The sequence below is a fragment of the Notechis scutatus genome, chromosome 12 (assembly GCF_049901735.1).
Source record: "Notechis scutatus isolate UNSWTSFEM ecotype Mainland chromosome 12, rNotScu1.2, whole genome shotgun sequence".
Taxonomy (NCBI): Eukaryota; Metazoa; Chordata; class Lepidosauria; order Squamata; family Elapidae; genus Notechis; species Notechis scutatus.
The window spans coordinates 15,798,318-15,822,087 of NC_142020.1; the positions used below are offsets into that span (position 1 = coordinate 15,798,318).

At 44.7% G+C, this 23,770-nt stretch overlaps 1 protein-coding gene across 9 annotated transcripts in view; it reads left to right on the forward strand.

The window, feature by feature from the left end:
* Positions 1–23,770, forward strand: part of MPRIP (myosin phosphatase Rho interacting protein) — a 74,483-nt gene that overhangs the window by 26,091 nt on the left and 24,622 nt on the right. For 4 of the 9 annotated variants that reach the window (XM_087942262.1, XM_087942263.1, XM_026683200.2 and 1 more), the window contains exons 4-13: positions 1,362–1,513; positions 4,430–4,514; positions 8,971–9,181; positions 10,803–11,316; positions 19,610–19,745; positions 20,041–20,154; positions 20,754–20,810; positions 21,073–21,141; positions 21,376–21,465; positions 21,996–22,105. In XM_087942262.1, the coding sequence (XP_087798388.1) occupies positions 1,362–1,513; positions 4,430–4,514; positions 8,971–9,181; positions 10,803–11,316; positions 19,610–19,745; positions 20,041–20,154; positions 20,754–20,810; positions 21,073–21,141; positions 21,376–21,465; positions 21,996–22,105 (1,538 nt within the window). Of the gene's footprint in view, positions 1–1,361; positions 1,514–4,429; positions 4,515–8,970; positions 9,182–10,802; positions 11,317–19,609; positions 19,746–20,040; positions 20,155–20,753; positions 20,811–21,072; positions 21,142–21,375; positions 21,466–21,995; positions 22,106–23,144; positions 23,184–23,770 lie in introns of all 9 variants that reach the window. The other 5 variants (XM_087942264.1, XM_087942266.1, XM_087942265.1 and 2 more) reach the window with 2 other exon arrangements.

The following is a 23,770-nucleotide window of genomic DNA, read 5'->3' on the forward strand; positions in this document are numbered from 1 at the left end:
TGCTTGGTGTGGTATTCTGGTGACTAGCAGCAGATCTGGGGTTTCACAAGCTCTGAACAGATGGAGCATGGCGGTCTCCATGACATACGGACTGCACAGTTGAAGGCAAAGATCTCCAAACTTGGCAACTTTAAGACTTGCGGACTTCAACTCCCAGAATTCCTGAGCTAACATGACTGGAGGAGGAATTCTGGGAGTTGAAGTCCAACAAGTCTTAAAGCTGTCAAGTTTGAAGAGCCCTGCTTTGGAGTGTTGGGTTGGTGATTGAAGAAAGTTGCAAAAAAGAAGACATTTGGAGAGAGTATAATGTACGTGTGTGTGTGTGTGTGTGTGTGTGTGTGTGTGTGTGTCTTGGCAAGAAGGTGTGAGTCACAGAGATGACTTTTTGGATGAAAACCACAGTAGAGAAAGTTGGATGCAACCTCTTCTTGGCTCCGTTTTCCTCCCGGGATACTTTTAGCCCCAGTCAATATTGTGTCTTGTCTTTTTTCTTTTTCTTTTTCGGATGCTGTTTTCCAGAAAGAGGTAGCTGCCAATTTTAAAACCGGTATTTAAAATTATGATGTTAAGAATAGCAGGAGGTGAGCCCATGTTTAGTTGGCTTTTTTAAGGTTTTAATTTGCAGGGTTTGGAAAGCTTGGTTTTAGGGGCCATGACGTAGCTGAGATGGTTGATGGAGCCAAACGGTGAAAGGTGAAGCAAAGTTTTCTGATTTCCAGCTTGGAATGGAAACCGGGGACAAGTTTCACCTTAAGCTGCCTTAAAAAGGGAATCGGGGTGTGAAATTTTGGGAATTGCGACTCCAATAAACATGTAGAGGATCAGGTTGTAGAAATGCTTGAAAAATTGCTTACATATGGGTTTGAGGGAGAGAGATTTTTCCATGCATGTTGAATATTAGAAAGGAAAATAATGCAAATAAACCACTACAATGTTCCCAAAGTGATTCCGCCATATTTGAGAAAGCCAGTTTGGTGGAAACGCAGATAGTCCTTAACCTTTGACTACAATTAAGACAAAGATTGTTGTGAAATGCTGTCCGTCATTAAATGAGACGTTGCATCTCTGCGACTTGTGACTTTCCCCATTGATTTTGCTTGATGTAAGCTGGCTGGGAAAGTCACTAATTATAACCCCAGGGATAAATGTGTAAATTGCAAGCCAGTTGCCAAACACCAAATGACAATCAAGGGAATTGTAGGGTTGTAAGTTTGAGGACTGGTTGTAAGTCACCTTTTTCAGCGCTGTCGTAATTTACAACAGTCCCTAAGCGATTGACCATGATTTGAGGACTACTTGTAAGGGTTGTCATTCCATGGTTTCTCTTCTTACTTGCTCATTGTTCTCTGTTTCTTTTCCAGCCCACCACTTTGCCTCAAGGAACCATCAACATGAACCAGTGTACGGATGTTGTGGATGGAGAGAATCGAACCGGGCAGAAGTTCTCGCTGTGCATCCTGACACCTGAGAAGGAGCACTTCATCCGAGCCGAGAACAAGGAAATCATAAGTGGGTGAGCGAAGGGTTGAGGTACAGAAACGAGTGGGTGGTTGCATGTGAGAACTCTTCAAGACGGAGCACCAGGAAGTTCTGGAGAGAATTGTTGGCTTGCTCCTGAGGCTGTCAAGATTGGGGTTGGTTCTTCATCTAATCCTCTTTGAGGAAACCTTCACCTTCTCATAGACTTCCAGGTATGTTGCTCAGATGTGGGTTCAAAGGATGTTTGGGCATAGATGTTGAGATTTAGTGGCTCTCCCCCAGAAAAGAGGAAGTAGGAGATCAGATGCTTCAACACAGAGCCACCATCATTGATGGTGCCTTAGATTGGTCTGCCCACAGCCCCATGTCAAGGATTCTGGGTCCTTAACCCCTTTCATGGCCCTGATGATCCAGATCACCTAGACGGGAGGCCATCGAGTTGCAGAAAGTGGCTTTCCTAGTCAGCGTGGAGAACCTTCTGCTTGCGGACTTCAAAACAAACTCTCACCTCCGCTCGGTTGTTACAGTGAACCACAGGATCTATTCGGAGAACACCTCTTGTAGGCGAGGATGTGGTTAGCATTGTCCACAGTCCAAAAATGTGGGTGTTCCCACTCAAATAGGCTCTGTGCAACCTGCTTGCAAACTCAAAACCTCTACCTCGTTTTGGTGGTGACACAGGAGGTGAGGCTGACACATTCACACGGTTTTTGCAATCCTGTGGCCCTCTTTGGCTTGGAGGTTCGTCTTCTGCCTCAGCTTCTTCCTGGCTGTCCTCAGAACTCATTTCCTCTGAGACCTTCTTTCTCAAGGCTCCCTGTAGAGCAACTGAAATTTCTGAGGGGAAAAAAACAGCATATTTCTTCTTCTTCTTCCTCCTCCTCCTCCTCCTCCTCCTTCTCCTCCTCCTCCCCCCCTCCTCCTCCTCCTCCTCCTCCTGAGCTACAATATGTCCTGGGGTTGAAAAGTAGGTAGTATTGAGAGGTTAGGAGAGTTTAATAAGGAGATCCCAACTGCCCTGAACTTCCATGTCTAGGTCGGTGGAACCAAATAATTTTTTTGACCTGCTTACTAGCCAGCTTTGGTTGATCTCAGAAATGTAAGGAAGATTGAAGTGATTAGCATTTGGAAGGGACATGATTCGAAATTTAGGAGATGCAGGCTAGACATGGAGGTCCCCCAAAGGTCTGTGAAGGTAGCCAGAGCAAACACCAGTGTGTTTGTGAATTCACCAGGAGTTGCACAATGCTCAAAGGAGACTACCTTCGTTTATCCCAGCCCTTGATCTCCAGAAAAACGTAAGGGAGAAGCACACTTCCTTTGCCTAGGCTAAAATTGGAGCCCAACTTCAGATAAATGTTTTCTGTTTAAAGAGATGAGGAGATTTGGATTAATTTCCCTTGGCAGACCTTGGTTTTGGTAAATACACAAACAGATCACAAATAGATCCTGCCAGCCTCAAGGGTGCCCACCCTTGGCTGACAGCATCAGGACACTGCAGATTATTCTTAGTTTTCTAGCGTGAGTTTGAATCTGACCCGTGTTGGCTTAGAAGCAAAATACAGATGAATGTCTCAGGGGTAGGAGACTGTGGAGTCAAGAAGGCTGTGTCAAGACAAAGAGGAAACCCTGTGCCTAGTCTCAGGCCCAGACACGAAGATCTGAAGGAGATTGTGGCAGGGTGGCATTGCGACTCTCTAATTTATGTTGTTGCTTGCTGCTAAAAACCTGTAAATCCTGAAAGGAATAAATGCAAGATGCAGTGGAAGTACAAACACACACTGAACTCCGGCGACAACAGAGAAGGGCAAGTGTTGAGTTGAATCTAACCTGCTCAGCCAGATCGGCTGGTTCTCTGATGGGTTGCTTTGCCACCTTTTGGTAATTGGGTCCTGTCCACTCCTTGGAGAGTTGTTTGCCTGCTGAGTCCCGTGATTGAGTTCTCTGTGGTCCGAAGAAGACCTGGGATTGTTCAGTGGCATAAACAATAGCAGAGATGACATTGTTTTGGGGGAACGTATTAGGTCACTGCTGGGGTGATGAGTGGCTTGCTGACCTCAGGAAGAGAAGGGCTGGTTGCTCGCTTGCGGCTTTGGGAATGTCCTTGGAGCTTGTTGAACAAGATTAGCAATAGTAATGGCACTGACTTATATACCGCTTCCCAGAGCTTTACAGCCCTCTCTAAGCAGCGTACAGAGTCAGCCTGGCTCCTCATCTTACAGACCTTGGAAGGATGGAAGGCTGAGTCAACCTTGAGCCGGTCAGGATCAAACTGTTGGCAGTCAGCAGAAGTAGCCTGCAATACTGCCTTCTCACCACTGCGCCACCACAGCTCTTAGGACAGTCTTAGTTGCTTTTCTGGCGAGCTTTGGACTCTTGCTTTCGTAGACGTAGGATGCTGGATCTGGTTCTGACATCTTGCAGAGCTGTGAGAAGAAAGAGTTGAGGAAGTTCTGTAGCTCCTTGGGAAAATACCATCCAGATGATGCGTGGGGAGGAATTCAGATCTAGGGAGCCATCGGTTTGTCCCACCCAGTTGTGATACATGTGAGCTGCATGGGAATTGTGCAAAGGTTGGCCAACAGTCAACAACACTCCCCAATTTCATCTTTTGCTCTACTTGCTCTCCTCCAAATGAGCATGAAGCATTGAGGTGAAGGTCCTTGGTGTGAAGGAGAACAACCCGAATTGATTTTATTGTTTTAGAGTGTCTTCTTTTCCTCTTCTTTCCATGTTCTTTCTTGCTTGTGTTGGGATCCATTTCTTCAAGGTGTCCCATTGTGTGTGTGTGTGAGAGAGAGAGAGAGAGAGAGAGAGCGCGCAGTGTTTAAAGGGGGAGGGGAGCCTCCATCAGTTGAGGAAGGGGGAGGGGTTGCTCACTTTGTCTGCCTCTTCCACCTTCCCCATTGATTCAACGGGGGCAATTCTCAACTTGCCTTCTTGCCTTCAGGTGGTTGGAGATGCTGGTGGTCTACCCAAGGACAAACAAGCAGAATCAAAAGAAGAAAAGGAAAGTGGAGCCCCCAACGCCACAGGTAAAAATAAGAGCACACCTGGCCTGCTTCTGATGCACCTCATGCCTAAAATTAGGACATTTTCCCCACCACTGGTTTACAGGAACGCAGCCTCCCTTCTTTTCAAGTTCCTCTTCTTCTCTAAATGGAGTTTTTGAAAACCCCACTCGGTTTACATGTAGCTTCCAGAAGCTGCTCTGCTTTCTCTCTCTACTTTGACCGGTTTCATTTATTGTGGAATAGAAGTCAACACAGGATACCCAAAGGTGCTTTTTCAAGCGGCAACTGGACCTTGTTTTTCCTTTCGCTTCTCATCCAAGGAGCTTCTTCAGTTCTGACTAAGTGTCAGAATGTCAGAACTGAAGAAGCTCCTTGGATGGGAAGCAAAACGTCTTCAAGGAAAAACAAAGTCCATTTGCCTCTTGAAAAAACACCCTTGGGACAACCGTAACCCGGAGGACTGAGAATCTCCATAGGCATTCAGCCTAGGACAAAAGTTTGCTCGATGATTGTTGATCAACATCACTCAGCAGCGCATCTCCTAACTGATCAACTGACGATTTTCAATCCCTTGTTTGAAGCTCCAGGCCAGGAAAGATTCCTTATCACTGACATGGAGTTACATGGCCTCACGCTCTGTTTTTTTCCACCAGAGATGGCCCTTGGAGATACGATCGAGATGTGGTAGATGAGATGGAGGCTGAATGTGTCCTCTGGGGATCTGGCGACAGCTTATTTCTAGCCCTCTTTTGACTATAAATGGTAAAACACACACACACATACACACACACACACACACACACAGGCACAGAATCTAGGGTATGACTCATTCTTTCCTGCACAAATGTCCTACATGGAAATTGTTCAGGAGAATCTTGGAGGGTTAAAGATCTTGACCAACTTTCTCTGGACGTAACTGCTGGTCCCAGATACACACGGGGTGATGCTTTGATCAAGGTACTCATCCCGAGCCATTTAATGAACATTATCTGCTCCATGTGACAGAAGCTGTGCAGATATTTCCTTGTCGAACTAAAAGGATTGGATGCTCTTCGTGATGAATAGTTCTGTGGTTTCCCCCAAGCTTCTGTTGTATAACCTTCGAGTGAAACCAGTTGACCCAACATCGTAGAGAATGGGATCCTTGGGAGTTCAATTCGAAGGTCTTTGTGGATGATTGTGGGAACAACCCATCATACAGAGAAAACAAGGTTACATTAATTTGGAAGTTGTGTGTTGTGCTTGACTGCACTCTTGTTTGAATATTTCTCCACCTTAAGGGACCTTTAATCTGCATTGTGAGATCCTGAATGGGGAATTTGATCAAGGATTTGCCATAAGTTTCATAACCACTAGGTAACATCCTCAGTGGGAGAGGTTTGCCAACACTCCCTTCTAGCCCTGATGGTGCTACCTAGTTGGGTCATGAAACTTCTGCAAGAAAACCACCAAGCCTCAGAGAGCACCACATTAAAACTCAATATTGTATTTAACATACTTAGCATTTATTGAATACAACGTCCAAAATCTGCTGAATCTGCAAGCAATGGAATCTAGAGTGTAGGGTCATAGCTTGGGTGTGTAAGTGTCCTGAGGTCCTTCATGGGGAGTGAGATGGAGAGGGGTCCCCAAAATTCACTCCAGGTAGCAGCTATTCCCCTTGCCTGTTCCTCTGTGACTCTGTCAGCTGAGCCAACCCACACAAGAAGCAGAGCAGTCTTAGATGGGGTGAGCCCCTCCCCAGAGCTCTTCCTATTTTAGTCTCCCCTTCTCCCCCCTTTTTTTTTAATTTTTGGAAGCAGAACAGAAAAGAGAAGGGGAAAAATGTTGGCAGAATATTATCTCTCTCTCTCTCTTTTGGGGTTATGCTTGGTTGCCTCAGCAACCTCTTGGAAAGTTGACAGGATCTGAGCTTCTAAGCACCAAATATGGGTAGTAGGGTTGGGGTGGGGGAGAGACACGCTGAAAAGGGGGGGCTCTTCTCCCCCTCCCCCCCCAAATGGACCGCCTCCGGAGATGGAGGTGAGTTTCAGGGAGGCAGAACACGGCACAACCACGTGATCTTGTGGAGTTTTGTGGAGCAGCAGGAGATGGAGCACGCCTGCTGGGTGCCTCAGGGAAAAATCCTGAAGAAGGTCTATGTTACTTCCAAAAAAGGAATGCTGGGGTGGAAAAAAAGGAAGCTTGCGCTATGCAATCTCTCTCCGTTTCTGCTCTCAGCTCTTCGTGTTGTTACACTTTTTTCTACGGGAGGGCAAAAGTAATCCAGGAGAGTTGGAAGAGGTTGAATTGAGTTGAGTCCTGGAGGAAAACCTTCTCTTCAAGAATGGGATGTTATTCTTGGTGAGCTGGTCAACGTGACCTCCAAAAGCCACCTTAGATAGGATACGCAACTCTTCTTCCTCTGTCACCCTCTGGCGTGATTCCCTCTGGCACTCTGATAAAAGTGGGGAGCGGGATTGGCACTTAGTTCCTACTTCTTCTACAGATAGTCCTCAACACACAACGAGCCAGTGGTTTGCTGTGGGTGCAGCTTTGCCAAAAACCGGAAGGGAGCACTGATTTTCAGCAAGACTGCCTGAAGTCCACTGATTTGACTTTTCTTGAGCTGCAATTCAGCTGGCTTTGTGTTGGACTTGAACAGGGGAGCGATATCGCCCGTTCTTTGTGAAGACTACATTTCCAGAAAAAGTATCAGAATAAAAAAATAGCAGAGGTGGAAGGGACCCTGAAGGTCTACTAGTCCAACCCCCAATTCAAACAGTCCCTATACCTTCACTACCAACTGTCCACTTATCCCAAGTCAACTTGAGGTCTCCAAGATTCAGGGTCCACCTTGTTTTCTAAATTGTAGCCTTTTTCCACATCATTTACCAGGATGGTTCTGGCCACCCCACCTAAACGTTGCCAATCCAAGTTATTGCTGAGGGAGAGATGGGAAGTGTCAGCTGGGGAATTCTGGGAGTTGGAAGTCCACGTATCTTAAAATTACCAAGTTGGGAAAAAAATACTGATTTAGGAAGAAGGAGGCGTGTTTGGTTTTTGCACCCAAACTAATTTGAATTGCAAACCCTTCTTGGAAACCAGCTTCAATGCTGCGTGCAGAGTGGCAAATTTAATTTTTGAAAACATTTGCACCTTCATTGCAATGCAGAGTGCCTGGGGCTGTCTCTGCAGGATGAATGGAAAGGCACTTTTCAAACGGTCCAACGGGTATCGGGTGTGGAGGCGATGCTGACTGTGGGAGTAGCTGGAATGGTAAAAACCGGGCCCGTAAATGCTGAACCGTGTAAAAAGAGAACCTGGAGAGGCACGTTGTTGTGAGTGTTTTGCGCTGCTGCTATGAAAAATGCAACTGTGCATTCCTTCCCTCGTTTTAAGCACAGTGCCTAAGGTTGCGGTGAGTCAGTTTTGGCCTTTATAATCCTCAACTTGCAAACATTTGCTTAGTGACTGTTCGAAGTTACAACAACACTGAAAAAAGTGACTTATGACCTTACTTGTGACTATTGCGGCACCTCCATGTCATCAAGATTTGGGCGCTTGGCAACCTGACATTGATGATGGTTGCAGCATCCCAGGGTCACCTGATCTCCAGTTGCAACCTCCCCAGTCAGCTTCCGACAAGCAGAGTCAATGGGGGGAAGTTGGATTTATTTAGCGACCGTGTGATCCAGTTAATAACTGAAGTGTTTTGCTTAACAACCAGGGCAAAAAAAAAAGTTGTAAAATCAGGCGTCAGACTCACTTATCGCTTGCCTTGCTTGGCAACTGAAATTCGGGTCCCAATTGTGGCCGTATCTTGAGGTCCACCTGCACTCAGTAACACTCACAGCTAGACGGGAAGTCTATATTTGATACCCATGCAAACATGGCCTAGAACAGTGATGGTGAACCTTTTTGTTGTGGTGTGCCGAAAGTATGCTTGACGGCACCTGCAATGCAATGTGCCCCGCCCCCGCTGTGCATGCGTGTGTAACACCCCCGCCCCCTTACCTCCACGGTGCACGCACTCACTTCCCCAGCTAATTTTCGGCCCGTTTGAGGCCATTTTCGCCCTTCTGGAGGCTCGAGGAAAGCCTCTGCAGCCTCGGGAGGCTGAAAAATGGGTCCGTTTCGGCACTTTGGGTATTTCCAGAAGGCCCGTTTTTCAGTCTCCCAAGGCTGTGGAGGCTTCCCTCGAGCCTCCAGGAGGGCGAAAATGGCCTCAAACAGGCTGAAAATCCGCTGGAAGGCACACACATGTGCAGTGCAGGTAAGTTTGGCTGGGCCTCATGTGCCCGCACAAATGGCTCTGTGTGCCACCTGTGGCACGCGTCCCATAGGTTCGCCATCACGGGCCTAGAAGAACTTAGGACTCAGCAGTGGACATATGCTGGGAGAGCATGAATGTTGTGTGGCTTATCTGGGCTGGTGTGAGACACAAAACACAAAAGCTATTGCAACTGGGGTGGCCCACCAATGTCTTCTTCTGCAGGAGCCTGGTCCAGCAAAGATGGCCGTGACCAGCAGCAGCATCCCGGGGGCTGAGAAGATCCCAACCACCAAGTCCACCCTTTGGCAAGAAGAACTGAGAAGCAAAGACCAGTTGGATGGGAATGTGGGCCTCGGCTCGGCCCCTGGCCCTCTGCCAGGGCAGGCACCCCCAGCCTGTTCCCTGAAGGACTCGCTCCTGGAGAGCAAAGAAGGTAAGGATAGAAGTCCTGAACGTTTGTCAAACCAGAGTAAAGGTCTAGGGTAGAAGATCCGTTAATCCTAAGTTGTATTAACAGAGGGATACAATCGAGATCAAGGGAGGTACTAAGACCACTCTACAAAGCCTTAGTAACACCACACCTAGAGTACTGCATCCAGTTTTGGTCACCACACTATAAAAAATTTTTCTAGATTTGTCGTGCGTTGGAGGATCTTCTAAGGCAACGTTTCTCACCCCTGAAGGAATTAGGAAGATGCCCTCACACCCCCCCCCCACCATGCCCCAAGGGAGAGAGGCCAGTTAATAGAATAGCAGAACTGGAAGGGACCCTGGAGGTCTTCTAGTCCAAGCCCCTTCTTGAACAGGACACCCTATCCCATTTCAGACAAATGGTTGCCCAATCTCTCCTTAAAAGCCTCCAGTGATGGAACATCCATGACTTCTGAAACCAAGTCATTCCACTGGTTAAATGTTCTCGTTGTCAGGAAGTTTCTTCTTAATCCAGGTTGCTTCTCTCCTTGATTGGTTTCCATCCGTTGCTTCTTGTCCTGCCTTCAGGGGCTTTGGGGAATAGCTTGACTCCCTCTTCTTTGGGGCAGCTCCTTAGACACTGGAAGACTGCTATCCTGTCAGCTGTCAGGACTCTGACAATACACCCCCATTCAAATGTATATTCTGGATGTACACCCCCAGGATGTATATTCTCCAATGGGACACATCCATAGCCAAGAGTCATCAATCATGCTCTCCAGTAATAATCTTGTGCGCCAACAGCTTCGGCTGCCTAGCAATTATCTGAAGCATTTAAGGAATGCACTGCTTTCCCCCCCACACTCCTTTTCTGATGGCAACTAAAAAGACCAAAGAAGTATTTTTTAGTTGACATCACCCCTATTCCTTCTTTTCATTAGACTAGATATGCCCAATTCCTGCAATCATTTTTCTCAAACCCAAATCCTGCAACCGTTGTTCTCCCTCCCTCCCTCTCTTTCTCTCCTTCTTTCTCAATCTCTTCTCTTTTCTCTTCGGATTATTATTTTTTTATTTTTAACATACAGTAAATCCATTCTGTTTTAACCATGTGTCGATTAGGTATATATTTCATGTGTTTAACAATTATTAATAATATTCTTAACAGTATAACCATATAATAATAACAATCACATTCCAATATATATAAGTAATATTCAGTATATCTATACACTCATTTCTCTTACTGCTTTATAATTATGTCTAATCCCTTTTAATTAATTTTATTTTCTAGCCATTTATCAAACAAGTCCCATACCATGTAATATTCAGATTCTTCTTTTTCTTTAATTTCTAACGTTAATCTATTCATTTCTGCACATTCAAATGTTTTTTCAATTATTTTTCCCTCTATCTTATCACTTTTCCAATTTTGAGCAAATACAATTCTAGCTGCTGTTAATACATGTATAACTAAGTATGTTTTTTCTTTACTATAATCTTCAGGTACCATTCCTAACAAAAAATATTTCAGGCTTCAAATCTAGATGTTGTTTAAACATTTTTTCCAACCGTGTGTGTACTTTAGTCCAATGTCTTTTAGCTTCACCTCTCTTCTCTTCCATGGTTTCCGCGTCCTCCAGATGAGGCTGCCATGAACGGTGACCGCAACGACTGCGGGAGGAAGACGCGGGTAGAAAGTGGCTACTTTTCCTTGGAGAAGACCAAGCAGGAGGTCAAAGCAGAGGAACACCAGATGCTGAACCTGCCGTCTCCACCGAGCCCCTGCACGCCCAACCACAGGTACAGTGACCTCAAATCTCAGCAGCCGAGCGATTCCTTCCCTTCTTCAGGTACCTGGCCAGCCGGCCGAATGGTGCACAGCTTCTCTCTCAATTCCCTGGACGTCCGAGGCCTCCGGCTCTGCAAGCACAAGGACTCCGGCGGCCGCAACGGGGCGAGGACGGAGGAGAGGCGCAACGGCCCCATGGCCTTTAAAGTCAGCCGCAAATACTCCACCCTGGCCGATGTGCCCAAGGCGATCCGCATCAGTAACCGCGATGCTTTTCAAGTCGAGCGGAAGCGGCTGGAGCGGAGCTCCCGGGCGAGGAGTCCTGGGCGAGAAGAGGTAGCTCGGCTGTTTGGGAATGAGAGGAGGTAAGACCCGAATCTGGGAAATTGCTTTTCGGCTGGCGGAGGATTAAAAACTGTCTTTTGGAAAGGGAGGTTTTGCTCAACAAGACGGGATGGCTGGATTGGGTTTTGTACCCACCAACAGGCAGTCCTCGAGTTACAACTACAACTGAGCCCAAAATTTCGGTTGCTAAGCAGGACAGTTGTCGAGGGACTTTTGACCCGTTTTGCGGCCTTTCTTCCCACCGTTGGTAAGCGAATCGCTGCCGTTGTTCAGTTGGTCACACGATGGTTAAGCGAATCTGGTTTCTCCAATGACTTTGCTTGTCAGAAGGTCGCAAAAGGGGATCACGTGATCCCAGGACATAACCGTCATAAATGTGAGTCAGTCACCAATGGCCTGGATTTTAATCATGGGAGGGAAACGGGAGCATGCACAGACAGGCCCTCCAACAGGACGGTGGCCCAGAAGGTCAAACCTGCGAAAGCTTAGCATGACTTCTGCTTTGCCCCGCTGTTCCACCTAATCTTAAACAGCTTGCACAAAATACTGGCGCATTGCTCCTTTGCAAGCTTTCATGGAAGACAGAAAATGTTTGCTGGGCACCTGAGTTCAAACCATCCAATAAATGGTTTTATTGCCTTAATAAAAACTCCACCCCTTCCTGCATCTCTTTTGGGGACCAAACAACCCATCTGCCTTTGCTTTTTTATGAACCAAGAAAGTTTTGCCATTCGGAAATGGTTTGACGCTCTCCCTAGCAAGCACCTGTACGAAAACAGTCCAAAAAAAAAAAAAAAAAAGGAAGCCAGGCACGGGACACCTGTTTAGGACAGACGCAGCCTCCGTTTTTTGGAAATGAGCCATGTAGGGCAAAGTTTATTTCTTTATTTATAAAATTTATTTCCTGCTGATCTTGTATCTGGGCGGCTGAGAACATAAAAAACACTGGGGAGAAAAACATTAAAATAATCCTTATAAAAACACAGCAGATAAAAGCATGAACGGATAAAATTAAGGGGACAAGATGGGCAAGGAGGGATACAGACAATTGGGGGGAGGGACGGATTTGGAGTAGGGGAAGGTATTGAAGTTTAATTATTGACCTGCTTTGGAATCAATTCTGTGCAGGGGTGGGATTCTACCAGTTCGAAACGGTTTTATAGAACCGGTTGTTCAGATTCTGCGCAGTTTGAAAAACCGCCCAATCGTGCTCCTGGTTGGCCCCGCCTCTCTCTGCCCTCCCCTCCCCGCTCAATCAGTCCTTATCGTGCATGCGTGACATTGCCGACTGCATTCTCCCCCGTCCAGTCACTCCTTAAGGTATTTTTCCCCTCCCAACGATCAGCTGATCGTCAGAACAGCTGATCGTCAGAACAGCTGATTGTCGGGGGCGGAAGAAATACCTTAAGGAGTGCCGGGATTCCCCTTGCTTTCTTACTGCTTCACCCAGGAGGCTTCCCTGAGGCCCAGGAGGCCCACAAACGGAGCGTGGGGAGGGTGCTGTGCACTACCCCCGGCTCCTTTTTTGGCCTTCCTGGGCCCCAGGGAAGCCTTCTGGGAGCAAAAACTGCCCCCACGGGGCTCCTCTGAGGTGCGGGGGAGGTGCTTGAACAAAGAAGCAACACCCACCCAGTCACATGGCCACGCCCACCTACCCATGCCCACAGAACCGGTTGTTTAAAAAGTTGAATCCCACCCCTGATTCTGTGCTATGGGTTGCATCCAGCCCTGCACATTTTGCACACACAAAAAAACTGGATCCGAAAGCAAAGTAAGACACTTTATTCTGTTTGCCCACTTTAGCCATTTTTAAATTTCATCCTGTTTGTTTTAAATTTGTTTGTCAGCTAATTGAGGAATAGTAATACTGGGTGATTATTAGCAAAATATTCCACAGGGAATAAAACACAATTCTGTCACAGGCATCCAGATCTTTCCCTGGGTCACTAAAAGCCCCCTTTCGTTATTCTGACCCTTGTCCTGGTTTCTAAAACACAATGCGCTGCTACCACAGGTATGCATTATGGGCTTGCCTTCATGAGGCCTAGAAACCTGCTGCAGGAAGGAAGTTGCCATGCACATTTGAGGTAATAAGTGCCTGGCACCTGATGTGTGGAATTCCCCTTCAGAGGTTTTGTTGTATATTCATAGGAATTCATAAGAAAAGGAGGCAGAATATGCAGATTGGAGGCTTGTGAGCATATGGCTTCCCAAGAGATAAAAAAGAATTTTTCTCCAGTTTTTCTTTCTAAACCTCCACCAGTTCTTGCTTGCTCGTAGCAGATGTCGCTCTCACCAACTCAAGAACAGTTCTTGTTCTTTTTTTCCAGAATTGGCTAGCAAGAAGCCCGCAAACAGGCTATGAAAGAGATTCCGCCCCTCACCAGCTTGCTTTCAGGGGTTCCTGATGGTTGATGAAGCTTGTTTGTAGCCTCCAGGGGGGCTTCAGACACACCTTTGTTGCCCCGCTGCATAAATAAACCCCCTGCTATTAAATGAACATTTTCCTGCCTTTCTGCCAGTCTCCATCCGTTGCTTTGGGCTGCTTTAGTTAACTCATTTCTCTGATTGCTTCATTAACATTCTTGTCCATCCTTGAGTGGAGTTCGTTGTCTGGGAACAAAGCAAGCTCTGTAACCAGCATTGGCACGCCTGGTTTCCCTATAATCCTAGATTCTGAAGGGCACCTGATGTCCAAGTTGAAATAGAATACAGAATAAGAGAGCTGGAAAGGGGCCTTGGAGGTCTTATAGTCCAACCCACCCTTGCTCAGGCAGGAAACCCTGTAGCATTTCAGACAGATCCACCCGTTGAGATCATCTTGATCTCAAAATTTTCAATTCCAATGGATCTTCCAACGATATTCACAAAATCCAATGGATCCACACCCTTTCTTGTCACTCTCATTCTTTGTTCCTGTCCTGAACTCTTTTCAGTCTACCAGTTTATTCCAGGCCATCAGGGATGAAGCGGGACCCAAAACTGCAGTTTTCCAACTGTGTGTGTGTGTGTGTGTGTTTATGTGTGTGTGTGTGTGTGTTTTAAAGGCCAGAGAAACAAGACCTTTTAAGCAATTTAATAAGGGTGCCTTGCCCAGGACTATTAATAGCAAAAAGGTTTTGCAAAAGTTGGCCTCCTGGTTGAAGAGATGTTAGATTATCTGGAGCTGCAGCTAACTTTGCTGCCACGTGAGCCGAAATGTGTTTCAGCTTCCATTGCAGAGTTAAAGTGTTTCCTCAAGGATGGAAGCTTAGAAAAATCTACATTTTTATACAGCTGGTTCTTGACTTACAACCCGCCATTGGCTCCACAATTTCCGTTGCTAAGCAAGGCGGTTTTTAAGAGAGCCATGCCTGATTTTTTCAACCTTCTTGGTTGTTAAGTCAACCACTGCCATTGTTAAGTGAATCATACGGTCATTAAGCAAACCCAGCTCCCCTCCCAATGGTCTTTGCTTGTTGGAAACATCTGGGAAGGACACGAATGGCAATCACATGATCTCCAGACCTTGGTCGTAAGTGTGGGGACTCATTCTAAGTCACTTTTTTCAATGACTTCGTAACTTTGAATGATCTCTAAATGATTGGTTATGAGTCAAGGATTATCTGCATCGGTCTTCCTTAGTTTTCTACCCCGGTCAAAAGCTGGATTCTAAAAGTTTATTTTATTTATTTATTTGATTTGTCAATTGCTTACAAGATAATAGGAATAAGTATAAACATGAGTAAGAATACAGGAAATAGGTACGAATAAATGGGGACAATAGGAGAGGGACAATAGGCACGATGATGCACTTACGCACGCCCCTTACAGACCTCTTAGGAATGGGGTCAATAGTGGATAGTTTGAGGTTAAAGGAGTGGTGGGTTAGAGGATGTGACTACAGAGTCAGGTAGTGTATTACAGGTGTTGACACTCTGTGGCTGAAGTCTTCCTGCAATCGAGTTTGGAGCGGTTTACATTGAGTTTCTATCTGTTGTGTTGCTCTTGTATTGTTGTGGTTGAAGCTGAAGTAGTCATTGACTGGTAGGACATTGTAGCAGATAATTTTCTGTACTACGCTTAAGTCCAACCGTTAGTAGTGTAGTTCTAGGTTGTCCAAGCCCAAAATTTCAAGCCTATGCTACTATTTATTTTGAAGCCCTTGGCCGGGATTCCCAGTCATACACAGTCCATGACGGATTTGAAATTCCACCACTTGAGTATACTGTAAACAAGCGTGTCTCCCTTCTTGAAAAGCAGTTGCTCAAGACTTGTGCCCTGTGAAACATTTAAAAATATTTGGATTGTAGCTTGAAGTATAGATCAGCTATGATGCTGGAGATGTACTGGACGTATTTACATTTACGCGCGAGGGTTTCGTAAAACCCTGGGAAAAGCATTTTTACGATGAGGCTGGGAATTCCTTTAACCATTTGCCTAACCGAGTCCTCAAAACGTTGATTAGGGGTTTATTTGTGTCTGTGAAACTAGATTGAATCCGGTTTAAGTAGGAGCAAATCCCAGATTCCCCAGGATGAGAAAGATTAGACCAAAAGGATAGTCCACGGCAGCTGTGACTATCCCCAAAACATTTCTTTTTAGCAAAAAAAAAAAAAAATTCTAATTCTGGGACATAAAAACACTCAATTGTTCATTTAATTTTACACTTTGGTAGCCTCCAAAAAGACTCCTGACTTTCTAGGCTTTGGAGAGAACTTACAGGTTTTGTGGAAGAGTTTGCCCAACATTCTTTAATTCATGAATTAACCTGTGGCATTTTGCACCTCTGTGCATGAATCAAACATCTTGAAACCCCAAATACAGCTAACCCTTGCTTAACGGCCACTTAGAAGTTACAACAGACCCCTAAGAAGCTACTTATAAGCCAGTTCCAGAGTTCTGATGGCTCCATGACCTCGTTCCGAGTGCTTTGCAACTGGCTCACCTTTACAGGTGAGGGCCCAGTCATGTGGGTGCCTCGGCTTATGACCTTCATGACTATGATGGAAATTCCAGGCTCTATCAGTCCTAAGTTGAGGACTGCCTGTTCTGCGTGGAGAGTTTGACCATCACAGCTGAGTGTAAAAACTTGTCTTCAACCACAAGGCTTGTGTGGTTGTTGCAGCCAATTATGGACATACTTCTAGTTCTCATTGACCGGTCGGTACAAGTAATTTTCAGTTTAACCAACCATTCAAAGTTACAACCGCTGCCGATATGGTCGTAAGATTGGACACAGTCATGTGGTGACCCTCTTAACGACTGGCATGATTTAGAATGGAAATTCCAGGCTCAATTACTGTCGTAAGTCGAGAACTGCCTACTATATGTTGTAAAAATCTTCCTTGCTAGCCTTGTGGTCACGCAGGGAGAATGGGTGTGTTGAAAATACAAAACCAGACAGAGAAATTCCATCAGTAAGATTGTACATAACTCCTGGTCCCAGCATACTTCCACCACTGAAACTAAAGCATGCTATTAACAAACATTTTTTTTTCATTTGTGGTAATTGAGTCTTTGTATATTTATTCATGCATTCCACCCATTCATTCATTATTCATCAAATTTATACGTCCGCCCATCTCATGAAAAAAAATAACTCTAGGTGGCATTGAACACTTCTCTCAGAATGGAGTTTGCATAAAAACATCCCTTTGATCTCCTGTTGATTTTCCATCCTCATTTCCATCTTCCTGCTTCGTAACAGATCAAAGAAAGGAAACATTGACAATGGAGAGCAAATTGTTTTTAATCATGATTTTTCCTTTCCGGTTCTTAACTCCTCCTTTCACTGAGCTACCTTAATCATTTTAGAGCAATATAGAATAGAATATAATACTTCATTGGCCAAGTGTGATTGGACACACAAGGAATTTGTCTTGGTGTAAATACTCTCAGTATATATAAAGAAAAGGTACATTCGTTAAGAATCAAGAATCATAACATACAACACTTAATGATAGTCAGAGGGTACAAACAACAATCAAATCATACTAGGAAACAGTCAATATAAATCGTATGGATACAAGCAACAAAGTTACAGTCCTACAATCACAAGTGGGAGGGGATGGGTGATAAGGATGAGAAGATTAACAGTAATAGTAGTGTACACTTTGTCAATAGGGTATCTAACCTGGGAAACTTCAACTCCCAGAATTCCCCAGCCAGCATGGAATTCTGGGAGTTGAAGTCCACAAGTCTTAAATTTTTAGAGCACGGCTCATTGCTGCAAACTAACATCAAAGAGAAACAACAGCATCTTATCACTTCCACCTACCCAAACAACTGTTTTGCTTCCGAACTAAAATTGTTACTTGATCAGTAGCACAGGTTCCCTCCAGGAGTTGTGGGTACTCAAAACACAGGAGGTTTGTAAGATGAGATTGGAGAGTCACTTGTCTGGAATGGTCTCCTGATTGAGCAGGGGGTGGGGCTAGAAGACCTCCAAGGCCCCCTTCCATCTCTGTTATTCTTGCCACTGTCCTTCCCTTGATACCTCCTGCTACTCACAGAAGGAATCACAACCTGCCGTTTCCAATGATCACGTCTATTGATGGTGTGGATGATTTTGCACTTTGGTCTTGGTTTTCCTTTTTTAATGGCTCTGATTTGTGGGGCAGGGGGGGGGCAAGGGGAGGAGGGGGGGAATAACTTTTTTTGGTTCATTCATTGTCCAGCTTTTATTTTCTTGCAGGTCTTCTGTTCTTCACCTCCCTCTGCTGTGTGATAACTTGTGCTCCGCTGCTTCGCTCCCATCTCATCTCAAAAAAAAAATTTCTCAAGCTGTAGACAACTTGATGGTGCCCTTCCCTTTTCATGACAATCAAGCTGCTTTTTATTTTATTTTTATTTTTTTGGTGGGCTGGGGTGAGGGTTGGCTTGGAAAGAAAGCAGACCCGTGGGCTGAGCCAGATGGGAAATGGTGGCCGAGAATGTTCCCTTCCCCAAAAGGAGAAGCCAAGATGGGTCTTGGCAAGGAAGCCAAGCGATGGCCGCCGGTTATTAAATCACGACGAGGGTTCGAGGGCAGACGGTTTGGGCAGGGGTCCCGAAGGGTGTTTTAATTAGGGTGATGATGATGATGATGATGATGATGATGATTTTGCCTTCTCTGGTCAAGGGCCATGGGTGCTGGGGGCTCTCACTGCCGGAGGCATCTTGGTGGGGGTGCGCTTAGTGCTTTTCCTGTTTGCATGTGGCATGTGGTGATTTGGATTCTTCCTTGAAGGGAAGCTGCGCCCAGCCTCCAGGGTTTGGAAGACACTTGTAGTTCAACAGGTTTAGCTTTATTAGGCAGCCGTGTGAAAATGAATAGAGCACCTTCCCAATCCAGAGACTCTTAAACTGATGGTTTCTTATATATGCTGGGGCACAGATGCTGTTCCCTGTGCTAAATGTAACTTTTATTTTATAGTTATTTTATTTTATATTAATTTATTTTAACTTATTACTTTGTTACTGTACGTTACTTCACGTCACTTTATTACTTTATTTCACTTCGCTTTATTATTTCATTTCTCTTCTCTTCGTTTTATTATTTTATTTTTTACTATGCTGCCTGTCATCCCTACAAGGTGACTTTGGGCAGCTTGATAGAACTAAACCAGAACAGAAGTCCTCGTTTGACAACAGACCTCTCCATGGGCTACCTGGATTTGAACTTCCAATGGGATTTTTAAAATGCCCTTCTCCGTTTTGGGGATGCAGAGCTTGAAACCGATTTGGTTTTAGCTCTTTTCTTTCTCTTCCATGTTTAAAGTCCAGGTGGACCAATGTTGATGTTGGTTCATAGGCAAACCAAGACTATGTACGACTTTGTTAAGCGTTTTTCTCTCTCTAAATATTAAAGTGTAACTCTTGACTAGTGAAGCTTAGCACTGAATTATTTTCATTAAGCAGCTGCTCTGTAATGGGATTCATGCCATAAATTCACAGAATGAGTTATAGATTTGAGCTTGCTGCCTTAAATCTGCAAGAAAACTCAAAGAGATCATGCTGTTGATCCCATTTTCTGGGGAAGTTTTTGATGATGTGATCCCTGTGCTTCACCAAAAGATCACACTGTCACACAATTGTGCCTTTAAAAGGAGGCGGAGGGATAACATATTTGCAAGCTTTAAAAATCCAAATGCTCCATGCTTCCTGCTGAATGAAACGGAGTCTGTGCAATAGGACAGGATAGAAATATAGCAGAGGAAAGCATCATTATGTCAATATGTTGAATGTGTTGTCTGGATAAGAGGGAGGGCTGAGGTTGTTCTGACTTTCAATGGTGGCCTCTCTTTCCCTTTTGTTAAAATGCCCATCCCTTCTCTCTTCCCTGTCTCTCAGGAGGTCCCAAGTAATTGAAAAATTTGAAGCATTGGACATTGAGAATCCGGAACACATGGAAATCAATGCTTCCTCCGGTCTGTCCAGCGAAACCCGGCAGGGCAGGAGCGAAAAAAGGGTTTTCCCTAGGAAACAGGTGAGTCAGCAGCAATTTCATGTTCTTGGTATGAAGGGTGAGATTTATAGTGTTTCTCAACCTTTGCAACTTTAAGAGGCATGGAGTTCAAATTCCAGAATTCCCCAGCCAGCAGGACAATGACCGTGACAATCTATCACTACCAATTCCTTGGAGAATTCCTGTCCAGAATAAGAACGTAACTGGTGTCCTTGAAGTATGAGAGATCACAGTTGACCCCTTGAGCGTATCTTCATTATTAATCAAAATTGCATTTCTAAATCTGATGACCATGAAACATTCATATTTCCTGCAGGATTTGCTTGCTGAAACAGCAAGTGGGACCATCGTGGATGTGTCAACTTCTACTATGTCTCCACATCGGAGAGCAAAATCGCTGGACCGAAGGTCTACAGAATCCTCCATGACTGTAAGTTCAACAATTGGGGAATTCTGAATAACAGAATAACAGAGTGAGAAGGGACCCTTGGAGGTCTTCTAGTCCAACCCCCTGCTCAGGCAAGAAACCCTATACCATTTCAGACAAATGGTTGTCCAGTCTCTTCTTATAAACCTCCAGTGATGAAGCACCCACAACTTCTGGAGGCAAGTTGTTCCACTGATCAGTTGCTCTAATTGTCAGGAAATTTCTCCCTAGTTCTAGGTGAGATCTCTCCTTACTTAGTTTCCATCCGTTGCTTCTTGTCCTGCATTCAGGTGTTTTGGAGAGTAGGTCCACCTACACCCACCTCTTTGTGGCAGCCTTTCAAATACTGGAACCCTGCTATCGTGTCACTCCTGGTCCTTCCTTTCATTGAACTATACATACCCGGTTCCAGCAACCATTCTTTATCTGCTTTAGCCTCCAGTTATGAGTTGACTACCTTGAGTAAAAGATGGCCCCTTTCTTGAAGGAAGGTTGCGTTCAAAGAAGGAAGCCGAATTCTTCAGAAAAAGCAGGATTTCTTTTATATATTATATGTAATCTCAGTTGAGATATGATGCTAAATTCTCTTCTGTCCTTTGTAGCCGGATTTGCTGAACTTCAAAAAGGGATGGCTGACAAAACAGGATGAAGATGGGCAGGTAAGTTTTGGGGTGCTGTTTTCCTGGGTAAAACCACAGTAGATGGTGTTTCACCTTGGAGATAGTAAACCTTGAAAACTGATCTAAATTTTCTAACTTGGAGCTATTTCTGCCTAGGTTGGATATAGATTTCTCCCAGTCTTAGCATAACGTTGGCAGAATTCTGCCCAGTATAATGATCCCACTCACCCATCCCTACATACTTCTTTAAGAAACCAGTTTTCCCATGTCTATAAAATGGCTTGTCTTGTTTCTTTTGTAGTGGAAGAAGCACTGGTTTGTGCTGACAGATCAGAGCCTGAGATACTACCGTGATTCAGTGGCAGAGGAGGTAGGTTGAGGCAGAGACCAAAAACTAGACCTTGGTGGACACTTTTGGATGTTCACACCACCTCTGTTTCTTTCTCTCCCACAACCTCCTTAGACTCCAGTTTGATTCTTCAGGCAGAGAGGATTCCATCTTACATTTTGTGACAATGCTGTATAAAGAAATAAGTTATTATTATACCTTTTTCACCATTGACCTATACGTTGTCCTCTTATGCATTTCTTCTCTTTTTCTCAGGCAGCCGATTTGGATGGGGAAATTGACTTGTCAACGTGTTTTGATGTCACGGAATACTCCGTCCAGCGAAACTATGGTTTCCAGATTCATGTAAGACATGGTCAGACTATACATAGAAATGGTAGACATCTTCTAAATAAGGATCTTGAGCCCATCCCTTGTACAAAGGGATTATAGATGATGAGATAGGTGGCCGTATAAGTCCTGTAAATTAATTAATGGGGCTGAGTTGGTTTTCTTTGTTGCAGTTTTTGTTATGAGACCCAATTTATAGATGATTGTAAGTTCCTCAGGCTGTGAAGGTCCCACCTCCTTCACAAAGTGTCCTAAGGTTAAGAGGGAAAATCCTCTTAATGGTCCAAATCCCTTCGACCACCAATGATCCATCTGGAGAACCATTCAATATATGGTCTGCTACTATCTGAAGTTGAGTGAATATTTCTTGGAAAGCAGAACCAGAAAAGAACCCGTTCTTTCTGTTACTTCTTCTGAAAACTCACTTGAGAAGCTACCTTAGAAAGGTGGAAAGCCCCAGCAGGAGATTCCTCCCAGAAAATTCCTCCCAGAAACATCTGTCCTAGAGAGAGGCTCAACCATCACTTCTTTCTCTTCTTTCCTAGACTAAAGAAGGCAAATTTATTCTTTCTGCTATGACATCTGGAATCCGCCGGAACTGGATCCAAACAATTATGAAACATGTTCGTCCCACAGTCGCTCCAGATGTGACCAGGTAAAAAAACATGAGAAATAAGAACGTTTGGTCTTCTTTCCTGACTATCTTCATCACACTTCTCCACAAAACCATTTACTTCTGATTTCTCTCTCCTCCACTTTCTGAAAATTATTTTCTGAGACTGGTTTTCTAGAGTTTGATTTTTGCACAGTTTAGTAAGGACCCCCTTGTTGACTGATTTATCTTTCCACCTCTTTTTAAACATGTGGAGCGATGGGAGAAGCTAAGTTGGAGGAACTAAGAGGAACCTTGATTTGAACACTTGTTAGTTATAGAGCTCAGGGCACCATATCAACCTAGTTGCTTTTCGCATGAGTGAGCTTTAGTGCACCAAACATAAATGTAATTAACCGCACTTCAGGCAGTTTCAACTTCAGGGTAGTTCTTGCATGAATGTTAATTTGCAGTTAAGGTGCATCATCTTCCAGTTAGGACCTTTCCTTCCCCTTAGATAAAGAGTATATGTTGTCACTAAGCATGACTCTACAGTAGGTCCTACCTTGCTTGATCTACAGTAGATCCAACCTGGAGGTCCTTCAAGAAAATTAAACCCCTCTCAAGTTAAAACCCTTGGTTTGACAGGGCTTCGTCTGGCTTCAAATGTGGTAGCAAGATCTTCCTTTTCTATTTTGTTACTTGCTTGTGTAAAAGGAAGAGTAAGCACCACAGCGAGTAGTGTATCTATGATGTAGTTGCAAAGCATGGCATGTTGCTTTAAAGAAGGATTTCTCAACTTTGGAACTTTAAGATGTGTACGCTGTCTGAGAAATTCTGGGAGTTGAAGTCCACCATCTTCAAGTATAGTGGCTGAGGAATTCTGGGAGTTCACATGTCTTAAAATTGTCAGGGTTAAGAAACCCTGGTTTAACGTGGTGTGTGAACAGACATAAGGACCTGGGAGCAGCCAGCTCAGCCCAGAATTGCTTTCCTTCTTCTCTGTCCATCCTCCATTCTGTCTTTCCACGCTTCTCTCCCCCTCTCCTCCCAGTCGCTCTTGCCTCACTCCTTCATATGTTTAATTTCCACGCACTCGTAGGAAAAGCTTCTCTTTGAAGTTATCCGTGCTGAAGCCAAGGTTGGAAAACTGTGTTCTCTCCTGTATTAACGTTTTGTGGTTTGTATACTTCGTGATCCACTGCATGTTCCTCTTTCTTTGCTGCACTTGTCTGGATTAGAAATTCCTGCTTATTTTGCTCCGACAACCAAGGAGGAAGGAGGGAAGTGAGGATGGCGGGATTTTGTTGCGGAATTTGCTTTACATGGTGTCACTTACTGGCCTTGCCAAGCAGGCCTTCTTGGAAATGCAGCTGATCCTAGAGCCAGAACTTCAAATAGGTCAGAAGTTTTTTAGTAAGAGTTTGTAGGATCTTTTGCAACATTTCTTTGCTCAGTAGGTATCCGTACAACCAGAGATTTCCCCAACCAGAGTAGTAAACAAATGCTTCTTTGTTCTCTAAATTACAAAGTGGGTACATGAATAGAGGAACCTCTAGCCATACCACTAGTTTTTTTAAGCCAGATACTCAAATCCATCACTAGGCATATCTGAAATTACTTCCTGGCACAGGGGTCATGTGAAAATGAAGTACCATCAGAAGAGACTCTATGAGTGTATGGTTGAATTCGGGAATCCTTGCTTGCTCTCTGAGCTTGATTATCTAC